The 18,913-nt window shown below is 37.5% G+C and overlaps 1 protein-coding gene across 2 annotated transcripts in view; it reads right to left on the reverse strand.

The window, feature by feature from the left end:
- Window positions 1-18,913, reverse strand: part of LOC129578019 (uncharacterized) — a 247,842-nt gene that overhangs the window by 114,713 nt on the left and 114,216 nt on the right. For both annotated transcript variants that reach the window (XM_055466053.1, XM_055466052.1), the window contains exon 5: window positions 9,005-9,138. In XM_055466053.1, coding sequence (XP_055322028.1) covers window positions 9,005-9,138 — 134 coding nt within the window. The remainder of the gene's footprint in view (window positions 1-9,004; window positions 9,139-18,913) is intronic.

Consider the following 18,913-nt stretch of genomic DNA (forward strand, 5'->3'; position numbering starts at 1 on the left):
AAGTAGAGGCACCGTTGAGCGTTTGTCCTACATGTGAGACTTTGCTGGCAAACGGAGGTGGTAAGAGTGTTTAATATGCATGATGAGCATCGAAAACGTCTCTCTTTTTTGCACTCGCTCTGCATGCGTGTGTGTGTGTGTGTGTGTGTGTGTGTATGCTTTTCTTGTGCTTCTACTACTTCTTTGAGCTTGTTTTACTGTGAATTTATTATGGGCCGTGCATTGATGTGATGCGCACGTCGTATATATATATATTCTAATGAATATATCACGTTTTCTTCCATATTTTAAGTTTGCAAAACCAAACAAAATTATTCCGAAAATAACAGAGACAATATATAAATTTCGAAGCAAAGCGTACACTTAGGCAGTATCATGTGTAGTGTTTGTGCTTTTTCTGTGTTTCTATTTATGTGCAATATTCGGTTACTTTATTTGCTTTCAAATTCGTTTGCTTTTGGTTGGAAAAGTCGATGGATGAAGCAGCAGCAGGTTCCAGATTGCGAGCAATCGGTGTATGCATTTAGTTTGCCGCATCAAAAGATCGCTTGTGCATATTTATTGCGGCAGCAACTATAAAATCGCATTAGGATACGCCTCGAGGCGAAAGATCTTTTACTTTAATAAACGCGATCGCAAATGTCTATCGCACGCATAAAATTCGACTCGACTCATCAAAATCAAACGACAGCGGCAAAATCTGATGTTTACGTGTGTTCACATCGTGCGCGCCGGTTTCACTCATTTTATTCCATCCTTGTCAAACTATTTCTCTTGTCTCACTTTCGCCCGCAGCCCAAGTATTTCGTCGTTTTTCTGTTTTTTCCTCTTCTGGTGCACCAATATGCATGGCTCTTACCGGAATCACAATATGTAATGTATAAAATCCTATGCTTTGACGTTTGTCACAATATAAGCGCCACCAAGTCTATGGAAAATGAACTATGCAATACTATATGGAATGATGATGTTGAACGTTTGAACGTTTTCCGAGCGTTCAAATTGAATACATTGGACTTATACGAACAAAAGAATCATGGCACTCAAAAGAATCAATGTGATTCCGCTCTTACACTCTCAAAAAGAGTAATACACATTCTACAATCGTATTTAGCATTAAATAAATTCGCATTTGCGAATAAATGAAACATGAATAGTGAAGCTAAATGGTTCAAGCGAACACCAAACTCGGAGGCAAAAGAGACGGAGTGGGAGAAAAAGGACGCAAACATGCGAAAACGCACAGCTCGAAATGAAAGACATAATGTTCTTACGTGTGTTACTGAATTTTGCGATGTGAAAATTAAACGAATCGCACGTTTCCTGCACAATCGCATTGAATCAACGACGAACGAGCAGGAAAAAAAACGAGCAGACACATGTTTAAACACAGAAAGAGAGAAACTATGGGGCAAATAAATAAAATGCCAAGATTCTTGAATAACAACAAGAACCGTACTAAAATATGGCCAGCGATTGTTAAAGGGTATGTGAGAGATTGGCGTGTGCATATGCAGCCAGGTTGGCTCAATGGCAATTGCAACAGCAGAAATTTCAAGATAGCAAGAGCGAGAATCAGGAACAGAAGCAGATACGTTCATGTGTTTTTTTTCTTCCGTTTTTTGTTGTTGTTAAGAAAATGCAACAGAATACTCATTCAAATATACATGTGTTAATGCGCAACTACTCTAACTCAACCTTACATTATACATCGTTCCGACAATATGCTTTTGCATATAGTATCACCATGAAATAAATAGCATTTTTTTGTCTGTTGCTTTTGCCATGTTTTAATTTATATTTCATTTATTACGGTAGATTTTTCGTGCGAGTGTAAGCGCCAGTTTAATGAAAAACTTTTCGAGCCAGCGAATGGGAAAGAGAGATACATAACGACTGAAACGGGCAAACGAGAAAAGGAGACGGACGAGTAGAGAAAAAAAGGACCCCCATGCATATAAATATTTGCTAAAGCCCCGTGCGAAAAGCGTGTATTTTTCGGTGAGCGCATTTAATCGGCTTTTTTATCGCTTAGTCCCATTTTTAACGAGTCAATGATGTTCAAAGACGGTCCGTGCTAAAATTTATTTAGACCGAAATTAAATGTTCAGCGCCTGGTAATTGCTTCCAAATGAAGAATGCGTACCAAGAAAATGAACATATCTTACATTGCTCTTCATTTTCGAGCTCCCCGTTTCAATTCCGAGGTGTGAATTCATAATTACGTGTGCAAGTGCACACACACACACATACTCACACTTTCGGACATTTGCATTGGCAGAGATGAATTATTCCATGTCAAATGAGAACAGACTCAGTGATGCTCTTTTCGTAGTATTCAATCTTGGAGAAATAGAGAGAGAGAGAGAGAGAGAGAGAGAGAGAGAGAGAGAATTAAAAGCACGATACTATCTCTCTTCGGCGTTTCTTTTTAGCAAACGAACGTTTTGCCTTTGCGCAAACTTGTAAAAGAAAAAGTGAAACATTTTCCAATGGGTTTTCATTGAACTTTACGGGGACATTCACGAAAATGAAGAGAAAAGCGAGTATCGTACTCTTCTCTCTTTTCCGCTTTTTTTTCTATCTACACTCTTAAATAATTCTGCTAAAACGGAAATTTTTCTCATTTAAAGAAAATTGAAATCAAATTTATACTCGTATTCATGCATTTACGCGCGGCCATAATGCTTGCACAATCGCTCCCGCCAATGCGGTATGTTATTTGGCTGGAAAAAGAGCTGAATAAACACCGAAACGTTTCTGCAATCATCTGTTTTCTCTGCGGGATCGATTAAAGTGAATGAAATTTATTTATATCACGATAAAAATAAATTGTTTAAACGTTTTGTTTCTCGCTACAGTGTCCCATAATGTACAGGCATAACACATTTCGAGTGGCGATGCTGTTATTGTGGTCGTGCTATTTCGTTGTTGTGGTTGCTGATGGCTTTTTTGTGTGTGAAAAGAATGTCCCTCACCTTCATTGTTGTCATATCAACAGAAGGATAGAGAAAGAGAGAGAGAGAGAAAACGTAATTAATTCGAAAAACTGCTCACAAATGGCCCCTTCAAGAACCCACACCACAACGGCCAAACCGGACACGAGCCCAACAACCACAAGCCATTTTCATTTCATTGATAGCATCTCTCACTCTCGTACAATTTCTCGTGGATGCTAGTTTCGATTAAAAGATAGGTATCCATATCCACAGCGAATGGGCCAATAAAAATTTTTGAAGCTCATGCACTCTGTACGGCAGCATGGGCAGGACGAGAGCAACAGCAGTAACACCAACGACCATCACAAGCACATTTTCAATAACATCTTTTTGAAAAATCAATTTGAAATTTCGTTCAACGTCGTGAGTGTTTTGTCTATCACATTGTTTTCATTGTCAGAAATTGATTCTCCTTGTTGTTGGTTTTTATCACTTTAGCTCGCTCCCAATGATTATCGCAATCAAATAAATCCTCTCACTGAAAATAGATCGAAATGAAAACAACTTAGCAAACATTTTCCAACATTCATCAGTCGAACTTAGAGCGCGTCCGTATAGGACGGTAAATGCAATGGATACTTTAAAAAATGCGATGAGTTTAAATCTCTGCGGATCATTATGAAAACTATACCCAGAGGAGTGTGGAGAAAAAAAAATACACTCCATACACATAATGCGGTTTTGAAACGCGACCCAAAAAGTTCTTTCCTCTGGTTTCTGCTTTTTTTATGGTCGAAATCAACGTTTCGAAAAACGCATCAAAGTCTAAGGGGAAAAAAACATCGTCAGATAAAAACTGATGTTAAAGTAAAAGAAGGAAAAAAAGCGAAGAAAAAGAAGAGAAGAAAAAAAGACTGACTGATCCCATTGCAATCAGACGAGGGAAAACAATAAAACAGAATTGGTATCACTTTCATAAAACTTCTCTGTACCAGCTAATTTTACGATGCGGCACACGTTAAGTACGGCAAACGATTCTCTCTCCTCTCTCTCTCTCTCTCTCTCTCTCTCTCACTCCCTCACCCACTCACTATCACATTTGCCTGAACGATGACAGATGAAATGATGACTTTTTGTCGAATACTTTGTCCACTTAATTACTATAACAGAGTCATTTTTGAGTTTCTCAATTAAAATGTTATGAATGGTATTTTGTGCCATCGTTCGTTCTCTCTCGTGTAAATGTAAATAGTCACTACTTAAGTGAGGCGATTAAAATTTGATGGCACAAAAACTGGCACTTTGGCGCGCACGAAAATAATTGTGAAGCAGAAAAAATGCAAAAGAGAGAGAGAGAGAGAGAGAGAGAGAGAGAGAGAGAGCGGAAAAAAGTATACGTTCGTATGGAATAGCGAAAAAAATGAGTCGTTTTGTCACCAAACGCAACGAGAGAGCGATATCAGTGAAGTCTTTCAATGCAGTAAAAACAATGCAATGTCATCCGTTTGCGATAAAATAAAAAGTCCACAGAACTTCGGGCAAAATAAAAGAGTTGTAATAAAAATTTGTCGACATTTATTGACAGTGACTCGAGCAATGTGATTGCATTGAGAGGTCGGAAAAAGAACAATGTTACTCTTTAATAGATATGCACAAGCCCATAAGCCTCGTTTTGCTCTCCATTGCTGCGCGAATGAAGACGATGACACACAAAGTCCATCTAAAATGATGAATATTTCCAACGAAAAGTTCGCGTGGATGAAAACATTTCAAATAACGAATAAATTGCAGTTAAATCGCTTTCAATTTTTGCATGACTTCTTTTTTAACACGTTTTTTTGTTCGGGTCGTCTATCATATAACACATCAAGTTACCCAACTAGAACCAGTTTGATATAGTTTTTGGACAGATAATAGTTCTGCGAATCTACCTTACGTCGCTTGAGTTCAATCGCTTAAAATATGAAACTGTTTGCAAAGCTATACATATTTATTTTGAGCCATTTTCCAAGCATTCATATTTTTTCCATTGCAATGTTTTTATTTTCTCTGTTTCTCTCCCTCTCTCTCTGTCCCATTCATAAATTATTTCGCAACAGTTTTACCGTTCTATGGTTTTTATTGTTGTTGGTGCTGCTGGTCACAATATCTGAGATAGGTGACAATATCTGCAACAGATATGTAAAAGGACACCATTCGCTGTACATTCGTTTCACAGCACAAAAATGCCAACAAATCTAACCGAAAATATAGATAACGGCAAGAGCAGCAAACAAACAAACCGACACACACACTCACAGAGAGCGAGAGAGAGAGAGAGAGAGAGAGAGAGAAAAACAAAAAGAGAACGTTGTTATGATGCCACAAGCGAATCCTGTGTGTAGGGTCAAAATTGTGAAACATACCGCTTTTTCTATAATAATCGTTATCTCATTTTAGTTTGTTCGGTACGGTTTTGGGTCGCCATGAGCAACATTGCCACACGACAATCCAACATAATTGATTGGGCCACAAAAGAACCAGAACAGACTTTTCATAATACGCTGTCATGCACATATACACACACAACAAACAAATGAAAAAATGCTAACGAAATTCCTTTGAAATGCCATAATTGTGCAACATCAAAAATTGAAACCAACAAATGCATTCCGAATGTCGACGAGAGGTAAATTGGCTGAATTCGAAATGAATTCCATTGGGGATTTGGTGCAGATTAAATTTGTATAATGAAATTCGTCTTGTTTTCGTTTTTCTTTTTTCACTACTAGTAAACCGCCAGTGTGGGCAATTTTTTCGGTACAATATTCATACTTGTGTAAGAGATTGAGAGAGAGAGAGAGAGAGAGAGAGAGAGAGAGAGAGAGAGAGAAAATCTTTTTTTTTCTAGTTTTTGTCAATGCATATGCTTTTGATTGTTGCCATCTGAATGTTCATTTCACACTTGGCTTTGTCATGCAACTACAACAAAAAATGGAAAAACGTTGTTCCAATGGTATGCAAGCATCCAAACTTTCTACAAACATCAAAGGTGAATCTAGAAGAATTTATTGCAATGATAAAAAAAAGTTTGGTTTCTTCCGTGAATTTGTTGACTTGTTTTTTCCTCTCAGTTCACAAAAGTTCACGGATATATTACACGAACGCGGCCGAAAACGCAAAGAGCAAACATTCTGGTGATGAAGAAAACGAGATTTTCACCGTAGAATTTCCGCAACAACAATTTATCAATGTTTGTTTGGGTTCACATCTTTGTTCTATTCAAAATTGGATTGGATGTCATAGCAAACTGGTAGTCATTAATCAAAAATTTATTCTTATGAATTCGTGTCGACGACACTACACTTTCTGTTGCCGAATGAATCGTCGCGTTGTATTGACATCAATCTCTATGGTTTTTTTTGTGTACGTGTCTAGCTGCTCGCTTTCTTTTTCTCTTTTGTTCGATTTTTCCTCGATTTAATTTAAACGCTCAACAACGACGAAACCATAAAATGATAATCTATTAAGACGCGAGAGAAAATGTAGAATTGTTCGATGAGCAACGTTCGTACGTTGTTTGCTAGGGGAATATCACGCTTAAATTATTTCAAATATTTCAAAAGAATCCAATTTATCTCTAAGAATCTGTCGTATGAAATATGGTGGATATTTGTGAATACGGCAGAATATTGTGGATTTTTGTGATTATGAATGATATTTAAATGTATTTACTTGGATTTAATGCAAAAAATCTCAAATATCTCCAAAATCCACAAAAATCTGATTTATTTATTCGAATTATTCGAAAATATGTCATACAATTGATGTTTATTTCAAATATCTCAAATATCTCACAAGATTCAGGAGCGTGATATTCCCCTAGGTTGTTTGTGAATTCTCAATGTTAGAAATAAATGACTTTTATAGAGTCAGGGGAGGATTTTTAACTGAGAACTTAAAGTGATTTACATGATAATCACATCAATTTCAAATAAATAAACCGGAAAAGATCAAGATTTTCGCATTTTTTTGATTGATCTAAATATGAAACCTCCTTTGAAACTGGCACCGTTTTAGAGATGTCCAAATATTGTACATATCGAAATGTCTATGCATGCGGATCGATATTCTATGGGGAAAGAGAGTGGGAGAGTGGTGAGGAGTATTTGTATAGAAATATCCGCGTTTCACATTTTTCTATCTCTGTTTCATATCGATCAAATTCTCAACATTTTTTTTTATATCAAATCTGAAATCGTTAGCTATTTGATCTCGTTACTTCTGAATAACAGAAAAGAACGAACCAGTTTCGGAAAGTTTAACGTCATTTGCATTTTGTCCTCAATTTGAAACTAAAATCATTATCAATAAGCTTTGCAGAAAAGTATGTCATTTGTCCGTTGGCGTTGCAAACACTGAAAAGTATGCATGAATTCGAGCCTCAGATGCATTTATTCCATGTGATTGAGTTAGAATTGGTTAAGCTGGAAAACGTGGTATGGAGCGAGCGAAAGAGAGCGAAAGAGAACGAAAGAGAGAGAAAAGAAACAACATTCAACCACTGGAATGGTCAGCACATACTAGAATGTTGGCAGGCAGCCGTTGCCTTAGCCCCAAAAACGACACTGAAACTCAAAACCCGAAACATACACACTCACACTCACACATTTTCTTATTAAAGAACCACGTGATGTCCAGTTGTCCAGTAACTATCAATATGTGAAATATTGAAAGGCATATCGCCCCAAAACATTAAATTTCGAAGCGCAACCACAAAACTCGTTTAGTGAACGGGTTTTTTTTTATTAAATAACACACTGACCACTAGCGAGTTGAAAAACTGTTGGTTACGGAGGAAAAAAATTTGGTTAGCAGAAAAAATATGACCCCGGCAATTTATTTTACTCATTTTTGATTTAACCTCAGTTGTGAAGCAGACATTAGGTCCCGCCGGAATCGAGATGGAGAATGAGGGAGACCGAGTGAGAGTGAGAGAGTGAGTGTATGGCATCCCATAAAATAATGCATGACTATCCTATTCCAAGCATATTTCAAAATTATCTGTGTCTTCAATTAGACAAAAATTAAGTTTCATGAGGAATTGGTCGAGTCGAAAGCCGCATTTCGTTCTAGCAAAAATATGTGGGATATTGTGATGTGCGCAGCATCTCGAGCACTTGGATGTTGGTTTCACTTCCGCTTGTCCACAACATATACATATATACGCTGTACGTATTCACTTTGGGCATTTGTTGTTTGGTGTTGACATCGTCGTTGCTCATCAATTTGCCGCCCGATACCAGTATATGGAGCTTTCAGTTTTACATATATGATGATTAAACTGAAATTGGTTTGTATATTGTTGAGAGCTGCTTTTCGATGTGCGATGCCAAAGCCAAACTTTTAATCGTTTATCATCGTAGTATTGGTGCACTTTCCTTATGCACTGCTTCCATCCACACTCAATTTCTTGTCACACTTACTCTCTCCATTTCCCTCTCCGTCGGACTCTTTTTTATTATTATTATTACCATTTGCATTTCTCTTGCTAATTTGACCATATTCATTCAACATTGCACAGATTTGCTACATGCGGTTTTTCTGGTGCTGTCTTATTTTACGAGAGTTTAACTGGAGCTGTTCTTGGTCTCTGGTTGATGACGTTTTTTCTCATGATTTCGCATTTTAATCGCTTAAAATGATGTAAGTTGGGAAAATTAAATTGCATAAATTGTAAGTGAATATCAACAGAATGAGTTCCTCGAACTAACAAACTAAATTTTCTGGCACATGCAAATGGTTTATGTACGTAGATTATGGTAAAAAGAGAGAAGTCAGACTCTCCCAGCTTCCCTAAGCCATCTACACATTTTAAGTTGTCAAATAGCGTGTATTTCGTTTATTCCAACTAGTCGATGGATGAGCTACAATTTTCAATTTGGAATACGATAGAAAACACATCAAATTTTAATTTGATTTTAGTTCTAAAATTTGTTGGTCGAAATCAAAGATTGTTATCCAACTATATAGATGTTCTTTTTTTGTGTGTAGGATAGATAGTTAAAATTCTGCATAAAACTTACCACTAAATTATTTATCGAGAGTTTTAGCTCAACTCGAGGTCGTGATGGTGGTGAACTGCAATTGGCTATCAATACATCGCCTGGCTCGTAACGTTCACGATCGGTCCAAAGTATAGGCTTGGTCTCAGGTAATTCTGTATTTACAAAAGAAAACAACATTAAATGATCGATTCAATTTCATACAATTTTTATTTTCAAGTGAAAAAAGTAGAGGGGAAATAATGTGGGTAGAAAATTTGGTGACCATCCTTGAATTTAAAAGCAGCCGAATAAATGATCTGCATATTTTGTATAGTAAATTCGATTTACTTTGCTTTAAAACGAGGGAATAAAACAACATTCCATCAATATGTGCATGGTTCGGTTTACCTAATTCCGATAATTGCAAAGTAAAAAGTTGAAAATAAATTGTGAAATTCTCATTGACGTAAACTCCGTCGAATAAAATGTATCGTTGTGTTCGCATGAGACACACGGATGTTGGTGTAACGAACGAACAAGAGGACATTAAATCTAATTTAAATGGCCTTAACTTTTCTGTTTCGCCAACATTCTTTCGTTTCACTTTTCCGTCGCTCCTTCTACTGTCGCTGTTCTTTTTGTTTTCAACGCATTTGTTGCCCTGACTATTACACTTCGTTTGCTTTTATCACAATCGACCGAGTTTTAGTGCGGATGTTGGTGTTTTCCAAAGACGCATTCATCTTTTTTTTCTCTTGGTCATGTCGCACGAGCAAGGAAATCAAAATACCTTCCTCGTTTTAGTACTTCACTTCGCCATTTTTCTGTTTGGTTCAACGCAATCGCGTGCATTGTGCGATAAAAGACCCGGAAAAAAGCGAAGGAACTCAATCGTTGCTGTGGCAAAACACGGAGAGGGAAACAGAATGAAAATTAAACGGCCACGCGAAATTGCCCACACATATTCGACCAGAAAAAAAGGGAGTTTAAAACAGCCTCAGAAGTCATTAAAATTTTTTTTTTTGCCTCTTTGTAATGTGTGTAATTTTTTTTTTGGACTTTTCATTCTCATCGCACGCAGACTTTTTGTAGTCACAAAATGGCTAAATGTGTGACGTTGTGCGTCCAGTGCGTAGCTGCGGTTCTTGTAGAAGAGATAGCCAACAATATTCAACAACTAAATTATATCATCGTTAAGATCCGCTTAACGAAGAAAGTGAAAGCATGTCACGATCTATATCCACGGAAACACGATGAAAAGGCATTGAGACGAGAGAAGAGAAAAAAAAACGAACTGAACAGAATTTACAATTAGCACGTGCTTCGGAAAAAACGAAATGCGTCAAATTTATTGAACAATGTGAAAACAAAAGTGATCAACCATTTCGTACAGATTGGGGGCGTGTAAACAAAAAATTGACTCTAGTTGTTTTACGTTCCATATTTTTTTTCTGTGATGTTTCATCGTGTACACGAGAGCATGGCAATGCAATATTCGTTGAGAACTATGACTATAGTTGAAGTGACGACACATGGCATTCGTTTCAAGTGTGTGAGCACGGTATTGATTAGCCTTTTCACAACATGTTCAAAGTGATTCCTCACATTTTGTTGTTATTGCTGCTGCTACTACTACTACTACTACTACTGCTGCTGTGCACACGACGATGAACTACTTAAAATTTGTAAAATATTTAATAAATCAATCACATCGTTTTCGCCACTTTCAGAGCAAACACATAAACCATACGATATATCACAAGCCACAACAAGTCGAAATGTATCGAACGTTTCCCAAACACATTTATCACACGTGGAATCACTTAAACCAATAACTGGGTTATCACATACGTACGCGCAGAGTCATCGAGACGAGGAAGAAGAAGAAGGAGACGATGAACGAAGAAAAGAGACTAGGAAGAAGGAACAGAAAAAGAACAGTAGTTGTGAAAAGTAAAACAACGCAATGTTACATGCAAACCATTAGTTTAGTCAATTTTTTTTTTCTTCTCTTCATTCGTCCGAACGTTTCTCCTTCGATCGTTTTCTTCGATGCAGTGTCGTTTCGTAAGATTCCATCCGTTTTTCATTTGTTCGCTTTCGCTTTCACTTAATAATAATTTACGAACTCTCTATGAAACCCAATATCCATTTGAATATTTTACAGCCATTCTGGTATTGGTGTGATAAAAGAATTTAGATTCTTTTTTCCTATTTTATTTATTTTTATTTCATTCAACTGTTTTTCCCATGGTCTACTTTTTTCTGCCTCGACACACAGACAGAGAAAAAGTGAGTGAGAGAGAGAGAGAGAAATAAATATATATGGGAAAATCGGGAAAAAACGAACCGTAGAGGGGAAAGAAAATTGTTTCTAATATGGAAAGCAATAAACTAACAGTGAAAATTCAAAGTGAATAAATTAGAGGCACAGAACAGGAGCTGTTGTCTAACACCAAAAACAACAACATCAATAGCAACAGCATCAACTACCTAAACAATATATATAGAACAGAGTCAAGGAATTTATCTTCTTTCTACCGTTGGCTTTTGCTAGACACCAAACAAAAACCAACAAATATTTTAAATATCAATGCAATCTACCTTCTCGCTCTCATTGGTGAATGAATATGTAAAATTTTGTGAAACATTACTGCACACCTTTTTTGACAATTTCCAAGAGAAATAGCAGCATGGCATCGAGTCGACACACATATACGTACACAAATATTTTCTCTCTCCCGAAAAGTAGCAACAGCAGCAGCAGCAGCAGCAGAAGAAACGGCACCAATTCAAAACCGAACGCAAAACGAGAGAAAATTTACTGGAATGTAATACAAACGACAAATTCCTTTCGACTGTCGTAAAAAACCGCAACCAACAAATTTCGTCGTTTTCATTGAAAACAAATGTTTGGCTTACAGCAAAGCCATCGTTCGACATGAACTAAATTGGTTTGCCCCAGCGCCTGCCAACATCCATACCGAATTGTGTGTTTCATTTTAGCGAAAAAGAATTCCAATAGGGAAATGAGAGCAAAATGATTTCTCTAAGCTCAGTTGCTTGTTACTTGTTTTCTTTCCCTCTTGTTCTATCTCTCTTTCCTCAATTCTTCCTCTTCTTTTTCTTCTTCTTCTTTCGTTTATTGTAGGTGTTGAAGTCTATGTTCAGTGCGATTTTTTTTTCTTTTTTCCGCTGCTCATTTCGCTCATTTCGTTTCGTCGTTTTTCCTGTGCACGCATTAGAACGATACATAGCAACACGCGTAAGCGTAATAGCGAAGTAATTAAAAATAATCTATCTTTTGGTTACGTTGGCATTTTTCTTGTGCTCCGCTTGTTGTGTGTGAGTGTGTATGTATACGCTTCGATTTTTCAGACGCTTACGACGCAGTTCAATCTGGCGTCAGAACTCAATAACTTAAGCCAGCGCTGCTGCTGTCTCTGGTGCTGATTCCTTTTCTTCCCCTCTAAATGCTACTCTGTTGCTTGCTCTTCATTTCCTGTTCGACGACAACGACGACGACGGCCGAACGCATTGCAAATTAGCAGAGAGAAAACAATCAATGGGAAGGTCAAGTCAGGAAGATCGACCCCGGCAGCATTGAAGACAGCTAAATGGCGATGTCGATCGAAAATAGATTTAAATTTGTTTTTACGCGGCAACGCGGCGAAAAAGCTATACCGACTCATTTGTTCTTGTTGCGCACCCAATATTCCATAGCATGCCTTTCTACCAAACACAATCATCGGCTGGATGGTACTTTTCCATTCTCCGGAAAAACATTTACATTTATCTCTGTTTTCTTTGAGTGTAATCGCATTCATCAGTTTCACCTTTACGTCTTTTGACTGCTAAAAAACGGCATCTACAGAACATTCCGACTGTTTGTGTATGTGTACGGGTGTGTTGACGCGCCATTTCTATTCCTCCCCCCTCTTTCTCCCCATCTCTTATCGTTTTCCTCTTTTGCAGCGCCTTCGTTGTAGTGTCAAATTAATTTAACTTTTCGTTGACTTGAAATTACTCGCTGCTTTTTTCTTCTGCTTTCATATTACGCATATTCGGTATCTTTGGCGTTTTAGCATCGCTTCCATGATTTTGCTTTTCATCATATTCCTTGTGCGAGTTCACTTCAGTGCCCATTTTGCAGGCAGAATGGAACAGCGAAGATGGCAAAAAAAATAACAGCAAAAACCGTGTGCTTGTTACACACGTTAAGAGGAAAAACATTCAATGGGCGAAATTATCAGGAAAAAAGGAACATTTTCAATGGTGATTTTTTTGATGTGCCATGATTAATATTTACTAAATGACATCAGCTTTGAGTTGATCGGATGGTGATTTGTGGTTTTGGTTCTGTTCTGATTTCGGTAGTGTATATTTCCACAAAGGAACAAAACATATGACAGCCGAAGTTCATGGGTTTTTTTTTCCTTTCTCCTTTGATTCCAAGTATTATACGAAACGTATAAATCTTGTTTGCAAATGAAGTTTGGTTTCATCAAAGGGCCATTCTTGAAACATGTGTTAATTGAACGAATCCCAAGAACTACAGGCCATTCAATGGATGGTAGTTGTGTAATAACACACAAAAGAGCCATCAAAATACATTTCAATATTACATTTCCGAAAATTCGGAAAACCATTCGATTCCCTTTTCATCGATTTGATGGCGTGAGCGCGTGTGTTCTATGCAAAAGATTGCTGAAGGAACACAGAGGCCAGAACAAAAAACAAACCGATTTGCGAGCAGCCGGGCAAAGCACAGAGTGAATGCATACGAAAACGAGAGAAAAAAAAACACACACACACACACGAAATACATAAATAACATGACTTTGAAAGGGTGAAATGATTTTTGTTCGAGCGTCGATAACCTATTCATTCAAAAATTTGCACTGACTCCACGTACCCAATTGATATTCAAAGAGTGGAGCAGCAGTCCGCACATGCACTGATAAAGTTATCTTTTGTAGTGAACTTTGGCCAAGCCGTCGAAATATTTGATCTATAATATGCGCGCTCGCCACCCCTTTATCCCGTCGTTATCTGGACCGCATCAGGCCATTCTCTCTCTCTCTCTTCCTTTGTGTGTTCAACGATCACAAACAGACAAAGACCACAAATCACAAAGGAGTTCATCGATTGTGCGTTCGATTCGCGGATTTGAAAAAAGTCTCAAGTACACAGTTCCGAATTATAATCGAGCAAAATAAGGGGGCCGATTTGGCCGGTTTTACATTGAAATGTCATGATGAAAGAGTAGTCGGCAACCAATTCCCATTTTACATTCAACTCAAATTCCGCATGAATAGCAAGCAATGCCCAAACTGCGTTGCTATCCGATGGCCGCTGGACGGCATTTATTTATATTTTCTGTAGAGGAAAAAAAATCATCACATTTATGACTGATTCTGCTCTTCTTTTTTTTGCATTTGAGTAATGTTGAAATCCGAGATTTGAGTGAAACCCTCATGGCACAATGGAACAAAAAATACTTTTTTTTTATGTGGTGAATTCATTGATGCACACGAAATGTGTATGAAAAGGAAGCTGTGACTAAACAGTCGGCCATAAAATAAATGTTTTGCAAACGATTGCCGTTGTTAAGAACAATCATACAGCGTATAAAATCGAAATTCAACTACACACGCGCGCGTATACAGCAATACGCATACACATACAGACTCACACACATAAAACTGCCATGACAATGGCCAAGCAAAAATAAAAAGCGACAGTGACTACAAACAGTTTTCAAGAAGGTCAAAATGATGACAAAATCAACGCTTCCAATTAAATTGTGTCTGGCCGGTTTGTTTGTGAGGAGAAGTCGGTTATGGGTTATGCCGTTTTCGTTTTTCTTCTGATTCTTTCATTTCGTGTGAGCACATATTGGTATTCTTCGTTACGATTCATACGCAACCCGTTCTGGTGTGTGTATGCGTTCATCGGATACCCGTCGTACATCTGTTGACATGCATGAGTTTACAATATACATATTTCTATCAATTTGAGTTGAACTTTGTAAATTCTAGCACGACTTTGGTATTTAGTTATAGAATTCGTTGGCGTTTCGGTTGAATGGGCTACTATACCAGACTTTTTTCTCTCTCTCTCTCTCTCTCTCTCTCTCTCTCTCTCCATTTCTTTTGCTCCTACTTTTCTCTTCCTTCCTTTCTTTCTCCCCACACAACACATACTGATGATATAGTTCGTTCATCTGGCATTTGATCTGATGTTGGATTGGGTATTCATCACTTTTTTTTCCAGTGAAATTCAATAAAGTGATGAAAATTGACAAACAACACGAATGAAATAGAAATGTTAAACAAGGGATACGGATTGATGTCGTCGTTTTGAGGTATATCCATCATCATCATAAAAATCAATGCACACAGACAACAACTACTAACGAATGACTTCATCTTGACTTTCTAACGAAGTTCCAATGTTTGTGCGCCTCAACAATTGCGACGGAATTTCTTGAAATTTTTAAAAATATACACATTTATAGATAGGTTTACAGTTTACACTGTACATGTTTATGTATACGCAATCTTTTTCGCTCGCCACTTTTTCTCGCACCAAGTTTTTTGGAAGTCGCCTGCAGCCATGCGATATATATTGGTACGGTTGTTTTCATGCGCGCACTTAATATTGAGGCACACGCATCACAAGTTGAGCAATTATGAGTCAATGACGATGTTTAAGTACTTTGATTATTCCACGAAACAAATAAATGCCATTCCATGTATGAATGAGACACAAAAATTGCCAGCGACAGCGATTTTCATGTCGGATAACTAATTTACACGAAAACATTGTGCGAGCGAACGAACGAACAGCGACGATAGATGCTGAAATGAATAAAAACCGTCGCAAATAATATCCAAACATTTCAGACAGACATTTCTGCGAAGGAGTAGATGATGTGGTGGTGGTGACGGCCCCGAGATATCGCAGAGGGTGAAGAAACATGAGTTCAGAAAGTGCTGGAACAAAAGCTGTATTAATGTTAATATCGAATCTCAAGCTGTGCCAATGGCATAAATGAGCATTCGAGTGATTTCCAGCATTCAAACGGCGATGCTTACAAATGTACGGCAGACACCGGTGCAAGAAAAAAAGAAAAAAAAACAAAAATCAACAAAAAAAGTGTAAAGGAGAAATGGATAAATTGAGCCGAGCACTTTTTAATATGTCAATTATAACACCAATGTATATGGGTGAAACGGTAACGTCTAAATGCCTGCTATGCTATTATTTTGTGTTCAAACCGTCGTTTGGCCCGCGCCAAAAATCATGATTATAAATATCGAATCATGCACACGAAATTTGGATCTATTTCGAGACAACAACAACGGCGACAAAAACAACAGTTGCTCGTTGAGATAGTAGACTTTTCAAAGAGCGCTTATTAAATACGATGAAAATACGTGACGAATCAAAATATACATCGATTTTGTTTCTGGGCAATAAATCACTTGTCTGCTGTATGCCTTCCTTCATTTTTTTTTTCTCTCCTTTTTCTCTCGCTCTCTCCACTCAACATGTCTCTTGTTAAATTCGGGCGCCAATCCTCACACTTGAGCGACTGTGAGTGTACAAACAGCTAATATCTTATTAGAATACGATGCCCCATTATACACGGTAATAAATTTGAAATTAATAGCCCTTTTTCCTGCTATTTATTTACTTTTTTCCCTTCACTCTTTATTGATTGCGCTAATGGGTAATTACTTATGAATATCATAAAAAAATCACTTAGCGCAAGAGGAGTAAAAAAACATTTAAAACAAAAAACAAGTTTCAGCCTCGTTTCCATGTTTTCTTTTTATTTCGAGCATACAATCGCTATTGCCCACTCGTTCGCTCATTCTCTGTCTTCCTCTTTCTCTTGCTATTTTTCATCGTCAATCTGCAGTTGGGCGCGCGTTTTTAATCATTCGCACAAATTCGCATTTCGGTTAGATATAAATAAATCAATTTAGTTGAAAGGCAATGAACGTTTTTCCACGGTAATAATGATAATAAATAATGATGTAATGTTCGTTGTTCCTCACCCTAAAAGGGATATGATATGAAATATTTAAAAGGGTTTATTTACTCTTTTTTCTTTTGTTGTTGGTTTTGTTTTTTTAAATCGTCTGTGCCGCAAACTTGAAGGCAAATATAGGGAACATTTTGATTGCCGCATTTTGGCAATCATCGAAAAGAGCAAAACAGTTTTGGTCGCTCCGTCAAATTTGGTCTACCATTTTTCACGTTGTTCTTTCTTTTTTTCTCTTTTGCTGAACGGAATGAACAGTTTTTGTAACATATTTTTTTTTTTCGAAAAAAACTCACTGAATTACAAAAGAGGTACACACAAGTGATTGGTTTGCCGACATGTTCGCCGTGATCGTCGCTGTTTCGTAGAGCAATTTCTTTGTGCATTCTTGCCAATATTTATCGAAAACTTGAAGCGAATGTCGTACAAAATCAATCTGGCTCGAATGTTGTTTGTTGGTGTGTGCGACACATTTTTTCAGGCAGTTTTCGGCATCGGGCCAACCACTTACTTTCTCATTCAAGCTATAATAATCTACCTAATTTCAAGTGTAGTCTATAAGTTCTGCGGGCTCTTTGGAAAATTTTAGGCCAACGCTTTACTCAAGTAAGGCAATTCATCAGAGTATTTATTTATATAAATAATATTTTCTTCAAAAGGGCACTGTAATCGGTTGAAGAAACGGTCGCTATCAAAATGAGCTAAAAATACCACGAGAGCGAGAAGAGAAAGAGAAGGGAAAAAAAGCGGTAGTGGAAACAAATTGAATGGAAGAGCTGGAGAAGAACGGGGCTGTGGATAGAAAATGCCGTCTGTTCGTATCGCTACAACGAAGATCCCTGGTCGTGTGCATGTGCTCACGTTGTGATAAAGGTCTTTATCCTTTAATCATTTTGCGATTATCCCGCTAAAAGGAGAAAAATGTACACATTTTTCGGACAGTGTACGGTTACTGGATACAAGCAAATATATTTGTTCTTAGCGGCTCGCCGGTTGTTGAGTTTAATTTTTGGCTGTTCGTTGTATTGGCCAGCCAACAGAACCGAACCGAACCGCTTCAGCTGTACACAATTATAAAACCATACATAAATAAGAGCACAAAAAAACTATGCATGACTGAACACTGAACAGCCGTAATAAATCAAATGCCAAAGAAAAATGGCGCTTATTCGGTAAATTTATCTGACTGAAGCGGAAAAATAGCTTTCAACTCTAATCACACTAAAAGTAACGCGCAACATAATCAAATACCAAACACCAATTCAAAATATACATTATGTAAATTTATATAAAATAATACACCAAACACGCTGGAGGAACACTTTCTTCTCTGAGCCAGTCGTTCGGTGTTTTGTTCGGGAAAAACTTGGAAATGCCATCATTCGAAAACGAGTACACATTTATCTGTGAATGGTGTAAAGCGAATGAATGGCGACAGTAGCTGTTCAACAAAAATAGCAACAGTACCACCACCAGTGCCACCAGCAATTATTCGGGATTTTACAACAAGAGAAATAGAGGAATCGCACATTTTAATTAAACAATTTTATAGAACATTAAAGGTGTACAAGCGATTCATGTTGTTGCTTTTTACCCTGCTGCATGTCTGGGCATTTGCAATTTCTTTTTCGTTGATGAGGTGGGCTCTCTTTTTTTTTTCGACGGCACAACGAGATTTGAACGCATTTTCGTTATAAATATTTCCAAATGATTTATTTGTTCGATTTTCGTACCGTGCCGTTCACGCGATTCACGCAATTCCATTCTCCGCCCAAAAGTGTAGGTGGGAAGAGGGAAAATAGAAACGAGTTCCACGCAACCACAACACAAAAATGAGCGTATATGCTCGAGAGAGAGAGAGAGAGAGAGATATATAGATATGGAATAGGGAG

This window comes from Sitodiplosis mosellana, unplaced genomic scaffold (assembly GCF_009176505.1).
Source record: "Sitodiplosis mosellana isolate CC-2019 unplaced genomic scaffold, AAFC_SMos_1.0 Smas_scaffold_6226, whole genome shotgun sequence".
NCBI lineage: Eukaryota > Metazoa > Arthropoda > Insecta > Diptera > Cecidomyiidae > Sitodiplosis > Sitodiplosis mosellana.